This window comes from Sinocyclocheilus anshuiensis, unplaced genomic scaffold (genome assembly GCF_001515605.1).
Source record: "Sinocyclocheilus anshuiensis isolate Anshui unplaced genomic scaffold, SAMN03320099.WGS_v1.1 scaffold2584, whole genome shotgun sequence".
NCBI classification, from domain to species: Eukaryota; Metazoa; Chordata; class Actinopteri; order Cypriniformes; family Cyprinidae; genus Sinocyclocheilus; species Sinocyclocheilus anshuiensis.
This window is the reverse complement of record NW_015541360.1, coordinates 36,110-45,322: the sequence shown is the minus strand read 5'-3', so window position 1 is coordinate 45,322 and position 9,213 is coordinate 36,110. Positions and strand designations below refer to the sequence as shown.

The following is a 9,213-nucleotide window of genomic DNA, read 5'->3' as shown; positions in this document are numbered from 1 at the left end:
TCTATCTATCGTTCTATCATTCTATCTATCGTTCTATCATTCTATCTATCGTTCTATCTGTCTGTCTATCATTCTATCTGTCTGTCTGTCTATCTATCGTTCTATCGGTCTGTCAGTCTGTCTGTCTGTCTATCTATCGTTCTATCGGTCTGTCAGTCTGTCTGTCTTTCTATCTATCGTTCTATCGGTCTGTCAGTCTGTCTGTCTGTCTATCTATCGTTCTATCGGTCTGTCAGTCTGTCTGTCGTTCTATCTATCTATCTATCGTTCTATCGGTCTGTCTGTCTGTCTGTATCTATCGTTCTATCGGTCTGTCAGTCTGTCTGTCTGTCTATCTATCGTTCTATCGGTCTGTCAGTCTGTCTGTCTGTCTATCTATCGTTCTATCGGTCTGTCAGTCTGTCTGTCTGTCTATCTATCGTTCTATCTGTCTGTCTATCGTTCTATCTATCGTTCTATCTGTCTGTCTATCGTTCTATCTGTCTGTCTATCATTCTATCGTTCTATCTATCGTTCTATCGGTCTGTCAGTCTGTCTGTCTATCTGTCTATTGTTCTATCTATCGTTCTATCATTTTATTGTTCTATCTGTCTGTCTATCTATCTATCGTTCTATTGGTCTGTCTCTCTGTCTGTCTCTGTCTATCGTTCTATCTATCATTCTATCGTTCTATCTATCTATCTATCTATCTATCTATCTATCTATCTATCTATCTATCTATATATCGTTCTGTCTGTCTGTCTGTCTATCGTTCTATTTATCATTCTATCGTTCTATCTGTCTGTCTATCGTTCTATCTATCTATCTGTCGTTCTATTGGTCTGTCTGTCTGTTTGTCTATCTGTCTATCGTTCTATCTATCATTCTATCGTTCTATCTATCTATCGTTCTGTCTGTCTGTCCGTCTGTCTATCTATCGTTCTATCTATCGTTCTATCTGTCTGTCTATCGTTCTATCTATCGTTCTATCGTTCTGTCTGTCTGTCTGTCTATCGTTCTATCTATCTATCGGTCTATCTATCATTCTATGTAATTTTAATTGCTATTTTCAATTAACTTTTATTTTTATATTTTCAGTTTTCATTTTAATTTCAGTTTAGTTTTTAGTAATTTTGTTATGTGCTTTAGTCATTTTTAGTAGTGTTTGTTTTTTACAATTACATTTTACATTTATTCATTTAGCAGACGCTTTTATCCAAAGCGACTTACAATTGGGGACTTACAATATTTACAAAAAAAAAAGTTTTATTTTTGTTTTAGTTTTATTTCAGTTAGCAATTGTACAACTTCAGCTTTCAGATATTTGACTTAGTTGCAACATTTCAAATTTTTGTTTTTAATTTGAACGTTTTTAATCTAATATTTTATTTTATTTCGGTTAACACAGATGTTTTGGCTTTAGTTAACAGTAAAACAGTGCTGTGAACATCGTGTTTTGGTTGTTGTGGGCACACAGAGAGCTGAGCTTGGTCTCACTGCCGACTTTACTGTCTGTTTGTTAAAAAGGACGGAGAAAAAGACTTGCAGAAAATGACCATCGAACTCTCACTTCCTCAAACGCTGCCGTCACTGGACGTGTGCAAGGGTGGTGAATCAGCTCAAATGGTGAAACCTTTCTGAAACGGATTGGTGTTTTCTCCTCAAACATTCCCTTTTCCTCTTCATGATCTCCTCGGCATACCGTCGTGTGTGTGAAACGCTCATGAGCAGCCAATGGGAGGCCGAGTAAAGCAGAAGTGTGTTTGGAGAGGGCCTCTCTAATCGACTAAGGTAAACACACATGTTTCTCTCACTGGAAAACCGTGGCTTTTCAATGCATGTCAATATTGATTGAAGCTTGTGTGGTGTTTCTGTTAGTGGTTAAACTGTGTTTATCAGTAATTAGTGGTGTTTGCATAGTCAAACATCTATTTCTCTTGCACATACTTGGTGTTTTTATATACTTTGAGGATGTGATTAGACATAAATGATATCTCAAACCATGTGTGTTCTTGAGAAAAGCACCATTTTCACCTGTTGGACATAAAATGGGTGAAAAAATCCCACAGATGCACAATGAAGGAGAAATTGAATTCAGCTGAAAAATTGGACAGAATTGAGCCGAATATTGACACTATTGCCTTCTGTTGAGCTGCTTTTCAGCTGAACTTGTTTCATAATTGATGAATTTTACAACATTAACACTTGTCACTTTCCTGTTTATTCATGTGATAATGCGTATAAAGCACTAGAAATAAATGTAACTAGACTGAAATTGACCAGAATGTGGATTCTTTTCACTTGAGACTGTAAGAAATCACCTAACAACCACCTAGCAACCATTTAGGTTACCTTAGCAACCACATACGTAATGCCCTTTGACTTTTGCATAGTTACCACTCATATATTAGTTGTTTTTGCATAGACACTCTTATAAAACAAACCACTCCGATATTTCCTGTACTTCTGTTTTTTTCTGTGTTTGATGTTTTTTTTTTTAAGTGGGTTTCATCTGTTCTTTTAGGGAATCGTGACAAGCATGTGTCTTTACAGAGACTTGTGAGCGTTTCCTTCCCTTTTGAGGGGAAGCAGTCCTTTAGTGTGCTCAATGGTGTGGTGTCTACTAGCCATCTATTGAAGACTGAGTGAACTAAAGCTGAACTAGACGTTGTCTGTGACAGATGGAGGATGATGGTTTGTCTCAGTTGTGGTTGTGACGGAAGTGCAGGTGTTCACAGTTTGTATGGGCTGGGGTTTGTATGCTCATGCAAAGATGATCTACACTGTATGTTTTCAGTCATGCTACTGTTTTCTGTGTATTCTTCAAAATATCTTCCTTATAATGTTCCACAGAAGGAAAAAAATAACCAAAAGTTGTTTTGTGTAGGTCGTAGTAAACAGTCATTTTAGGTGAAGTACAGGGTTTTCCAAACTGGGGAAATGCAAGGGGTTTGAGTTGATGAAAAGCTAATTAACAATTTAATCATATAAATAAAAGTGACTTGAAATGTGAACTTAAAATCATAAAAATATAAACAATCTGTATTGTATAAAGTGTAGTATTAATAATTAATTTAGCAATATAAATAAAAGTGACTTGAAATGTGACTTACGGTGGATGAAAAGTTAATAACTAATTAAATAAAAATAAACAAACTTTATTGTATAAAGTGACATATAAATAAAAGTGACTTGGAATATATACTTAAAGATGGTGAATGAAAAGCTAATAATTAGTTAAATTATAAAATATAAACAATCAGTATTGTGTAAAGTGTTATAGAAATAAAAGTGACTTGACATGTGACTTAAAGAAGAATTAAATCATAAAAATAAAAACAATCAGTATTGTATAAAGTGTTATAGAAATAAAAGTGACTTGACATGTGACTTAAAGAAGAATTAAATCATAAAAATAAAAACAATCAGTATTGTATAAAGTGTTATAGAAATAAAAGTGACTTGACATGTGACTTAAAGAAGAATTAAATCATAAAAATAAAAACAATCAGTATTGTATAAAGTGTTATAGAAATAAAAGTGACTTGACATGTGACTTAAAGAAGAATTAAATCATAAAAATAAAAACAATCAGTATTGTATAAAGTGTTATAGAAATAAAAGTGACTTGACATGTGACATAAAGAATAATTAAATCATAAAAATATAAACTGTTGTATAAAGTGTTATAGAAATAAAAGTGACTTGACATGTGACTTAAAGAAGAATTAAATCATAAAAATATAAACTCTGTATTGTATAAAGTGTTATAGAAATAAGTGACTTGACGTGACAAAGAATTAAATCATAAAAATATAAACAATCAGTATTGTATAAAGTGTTATAGAAATAAAAGTGACTTGACATGTGACTTAAAGAAGAATTAAATCATAAAAATAAAAACAATCAGTATTGTATAAAGTGTTATAGAAATAAAAGTGACTTGACATGTGACTTAAAGAAGAATTAAATCATAAAAATAAAAACAATCAGTATTGTATAAAGTGTTATAGAAATAAAAGTGACTTGACATGTGACTTAAAGAAGAATTAAATCATAAAAATAAAAACAATCAGTATTGTATAAAGTGTTATAGAAATAAAAGTGACTTGACATGTGACTTAAAGAAGAATTAAATCATAAAAATAAAAACAATCAGTATTGTATAAAGTGTTATAGAAATAAAAGTGACTTGACATGTGACTTAAAGAAGAATTAAATCATAAAAATAAAAACAATCAGTATTGTATAAAGTGTTATAGAAATAAAAGTGACTTGACATGTGACTTAAAGAAGAATTAAATCATAAAAATAAAAACAATCAGTATTGTATAAAGTGTTATAGAAATAAAAGTGACTTGACATGTGACTTAAAGAAGAATTAAATCATAAAAATAAAAACAATCAGTATTGTATAAAGTGTTATAGAAATAAAAGTGACTTGACATGTGACTTAAAGAAGAATTAAATCATAAAAATAAAAACAATCAGTATTGTATAAAGTGTTATAGAAATAAAAGTGACTTGACATGTGACTTAAAGAAGAATTAAATCATAAAAATAAAAACAATCAGTATTGTATAAAGTGTTATAGAAATAAAAGTGACTTGACACGTGACTTAAAGAAGAATTAAATCATAAAAATAAAAACAATCTGTATTGTATAAAGCAAGATATAGCCTAAATAAATGAATTAAGGTAATGAAATCATAAAAATATAATAAATATTTTTAAAATAAAAACAATCAAAACACTAATTAAAAACGTACTAAAAAACAAACACTTTCTAAAAAAAAAAGATTTTAAAAGACAATTCATTATTCAGTAATAATTACCGATTTAACTGCACTAACGCTATGGGATGAAAACAAAAATTTTAACTGAATTGAGCTGAATAATGGCACTAAACTTTTACAGTGTTGCTGAATTGAATCAACGTTGAACTGAATTGAGCTGAAAATGACACTGAGGTGCTTTATAGCTAAAATTAAATTTGCTTCATAATTAATTAATTTTGCAACATTAACACTGATATTTTCCTTTTCAATAATGTGAAGCTGTTTTGAAGCAATCTATATTATACTATATAAAGTGCTTTATAAACAAAAGTGTCTTGAAATGTGACTTGAAGGTGGATGAAAAGCTAATAATTAACTCATAACAATATAAAATTAAAATTAAATACAAAGTCAAAATAAAACGCTAACTAAAACATCAAAACCATGCATACTTAATGGTTTAAAGGACAATTAACATTTAGTAATATCTATTTAACTGGACTGACATGATCGGATGAGAACAAAATTTTAACTGAATTGTGCTGAATAATGAACTTTGTATCTACAATGTTATTGAACTGAATTGAATCAAAATTGAACTGAAATTAATCAACATTGACACAAACACTATTGTTTTCTGTAGAGCTGCTTTATAGCAGAAATTGAATTTTTCATAATTAATCAAATTTACAGCTTAAACAATGGTATTGTCTTTGAAACAACAATCTGAAGCATAAATAGAAGTGACTAAATATGACTTGCAAAAAAAGTCATGTGACTATATTATCATCAGAGATCTGTAAGCATGCAAGTGTGTTGTTAAATGAAATTATTGAAATATTAACTTCAATTTGCAATTTTATGTAAAAGGGGTCGTGTAGCAAAGGTTTGGGAATCCCTGCTCTAGTCAACCGCTCAATAGCCTCCTTTTGTTCAAGTCTTCAGAGGATGTGTCTCTCACTCAAGCAGCTCTTCCTCTCTCTAGAAAACATTCTTCAGCAGTGACTTCATCTGCTCTTCATTAGCTCCGTGTAAATTATGGTGAAAGATTGCAATGCCAGAAGATAAAAAGAGATTCTTTGGCATCATTTTTCTTGTCTTACATATTTAAGACCTATTTTGAGGGGGAACTATTTGCACACCATTTCACACTCTAGAAATCAGTGATATAAATGTCTGATGGTCTAGTCTGTTCTCTCGGGTCTCACAGTCGTGTGAATGGACTTTCGGTTATTCCTCTCGTGTGAGTGAGTTTGTGTGTTTATGTTTGAAAGATCTGCGAGGGAGACATTGAACTGCTGCTGTTCTCACTCTGCATTCGCTGCAGTGAGGGATTGTGGGAAACGCGTTTAAAGAGCCAATCACAGCTGCAGACAAAGAGACCGTTTGAGAGTTTTTCCACTGATCCCTCCCTTTCCCTCAGAACAACAGACCAATGTGTTTTGTGGACTATATAGGGATGTGGAGGTTTTGGTTTCAGACGTGTTTTGTTTCTGTTGTTTTGGGGTTCATAATATTGTGATGGGTTGTCGTTTATGCATTTGAACTCATTAACTCATTTTGGCTCATCTTACAGTCAGAACTTACAGAAAGTTTTATTGCTCAGATGTTGCTTTCATAGTTTGGAAAGGTTGATCTCAATAAAGTATCAAATTACTCACAATCTTGTTTAATTCACTATAAAACAACTCTTTAGGCTTCCTGCAAACAATATGTATTTAATTAATTTTAATATATTTAATATTTGCATTTAATATGAATTTTAAAGTGAAGCATTTGTCATTTTCATTGAATTTAACTTGACATACTAACATAATTAAAATTAAAACTGAAATAAAAACTAGCCTGTATATCTATATATATCTAAAGATATCTATATCTTTACATATATCTATATGAAAAACAAAAACTAATAAAAATGACAAAAACACAACAAAATTACTAAAACTTTAACCAAAATTAAAATTAAAATGGAATATATAAAAAATAAATAAAAATATAAAAACTTATTAATAAACTATAGTGTTATCTCAATTATCCTGGATGATACTGGTTCATATTGCTTATATATAGATTAAATATATAATCTCTTTGTCTCTGTATATTTTTTTTGTGTGTGTGTGTGTATATATATATATATATGTATATATATGTATATATATATATATATATATATATGTAAAAACAAATCTGAGCATCATTTGCAAATTTCAGTCAGCCCATAAAAAATGCATTGAAGTAAATTCATTTAAAATATTAAAACATTAAATTTTTTTACAAAAATATATATTTAAATGTAAAAATCGTTTTAAGTGCAAAATGTACAAAATGAAAAATTTTAAATGTAAAAGAAAATGTACAAAAGTACATTATGTAATGATGACCATGTTATTAAAATGTCCATTTTTCATATTTAAATTGTATCTTCTTTACACTGTTATTAAACTCTTATAGTTGTTTTTACTGTGCATTTCCTAAAGTGCCCATCAGTTTTTATTTCTCAACAGCTGTATTGCATTTGACACACTGATCACAGGGAGATTTCACAGCTGAAACACATGATGGCAGCTGTCATGGCTCATTATTTGTTTACAGATATGCCATTGTGAGAGTTTACATGTTGGATGTCCAGTTATAAAGCACATTTCACGGTTTATCTTCACGACTTAAGACATTTAATCGGTAATCTGTTCTCAACAGGTGCTGTGAGTCCGACGGCGGCAGCGGGAAGCTATCGCGGGAGGAGCTTCAGACGCCCGGGATACATGTGCTCAGAGCCATGTGGCTCGTCTACTAATGAGAACAGTCAAAAGAGTGCTTCGAAATTACCCAGCAGCCCCAGTGAGCGATGGCTTAAGGAGGTTTTCAAGAGAGACGACGGCCGGGATTCTTCCGAAACTCACCGTTTGCATGACGCCAAGGAAAATTCCCCAATGCCGTCGCGCAACGTTTTCAATTCCAGCTTCAGTTTCATTCAGCAGTCACTAGAAACTAGTGATCTATTAGATGTGAACACAAACACATCCGCCAGCATACAATCTGAAGGGGACCGACTGAAGTCTGAAACGTCACACTCTGGTGCTTTAGAACCTCACACTGCTTTAGTAGTAAATCACTTGAGCCAATCAGAGATCAGCACTGTTCCGATTAGCCAATCAGAACATGAGGTTTTCTCATTAAGCAATTCACCTTGCTCCATCGGTCAGCCAAAAAGTATTTTAATGGACCGAGAGCTGTGGCTAGCAGACCTGGATGTACAGATTTCGTCCTCCATAACGTCTTATGCGAAAGAAAGCATCCAGGACTCTGACTCTGGCTCTCTGGACACTGAAGTCACGTCTTCGTTCTCGATTGACTCGACAGACTCGACCTCGGCCTCCTCAGTTACGTCCGGCTACGACAGCACAACCCCGTCCTCAGATCAGAGTCGAGACGGTCTGATAAAGAAGTACGAGGATGTTCTGCAAGACTGTCTGCAGAACAATCGCACAAACACCAAGGTCAGTACGACACGATGTTTAAGGTAGATAGGAAATACATTTAATATTTATAATGCATATTAAAGTTCATAAGTGCAGCGCTGCTTTGTTTACAGCGGAAACCAAGGAAAGGGTTTAAGCGCCGCCTGCTGGCAGAGAGTGAATCTGCGTCTCGTTCAGCTCGTCTGCTGTTTCTGTTTCATGCAGATATATTATGTATGTTTTTTTATGTATAGATATTTAAATTTTGTCATTTAGCAGATGCTTTTATCCAAAGCGACTTACAAATGAGGACAAAATAAGCAATCAAAACCAGCAAAAGAGCAATAATATACAAGTGCTATATTAGTATATTATTATAGTGTTATATTTCAGTTTCACAAAGAAACATGCAGCATTTTGTCCAAGCAATAATAAAAGGACGCATTTAATTTATAATTTGTCTTAAATCTCATTTTGGAAAAAAAACCTAAAAACCGTGAATCGAATCGAATCGTGAGTTGAGTGAATCGTTACATCTCTACTTACAGGCTATCTACACAGAATGCCCCGAATGCACATGAACGTTTCTGCGTGGCTCTGAATGAACTCCTTTTGTGGACGTGTTCTTCGCACAACAACCTGCAGAAACACAGCAACTAAACTCTAAAAATTTATTATAATAGTGTTCTCATTATAATGTTATGTATATGACGGTCCCAGTCATAGTTATTACTAATATTATGCATCGTTGTTTGTCCTGCTCGCGCTGCGACAATTTAGATATTAAATCTTGTTTTCTGAAAAATTTATCAAAATTAAGTGAGTATATGCTTAAAACATAAACACATATCTGCCACTGGGGTAAGAAAAATAAACTTAATTCAAAGGGAAAGCAATATAATTTATTTTAAATTATTTGTAACGACTTGATGCGTAATGGTTTGCTTTGGGAGAAGTCGTGGCCTAATGGTTAGAGAGTCGGACTCGTAACCCAA

The 9,213-nt window shown here is 32.6% G+C and overlaps 1 protein-coding gene across 1 annotated transcript in view; it reads left to right on the top strand.

Moving 5' to 3' along the window:
• The window catches only part of LOC107690804 (disrupted in schizophrenia 1 protein-like), a 33,219-nt gene that overhangs the window by 4,123 nt on the left and 19,883 nt on the right, over positions 1-9,213 (top strand). The window contains exon 2 of the mRNA XM_016489217.1: positions 7,458-8,257. Coding sequence (XP_016344703.1) covers positions 7,458-8,257 — 800 coding nt within the window. The remainder of the gene's footprint in view (positions 1-7,457; positions 8,258-9,213) is intronic.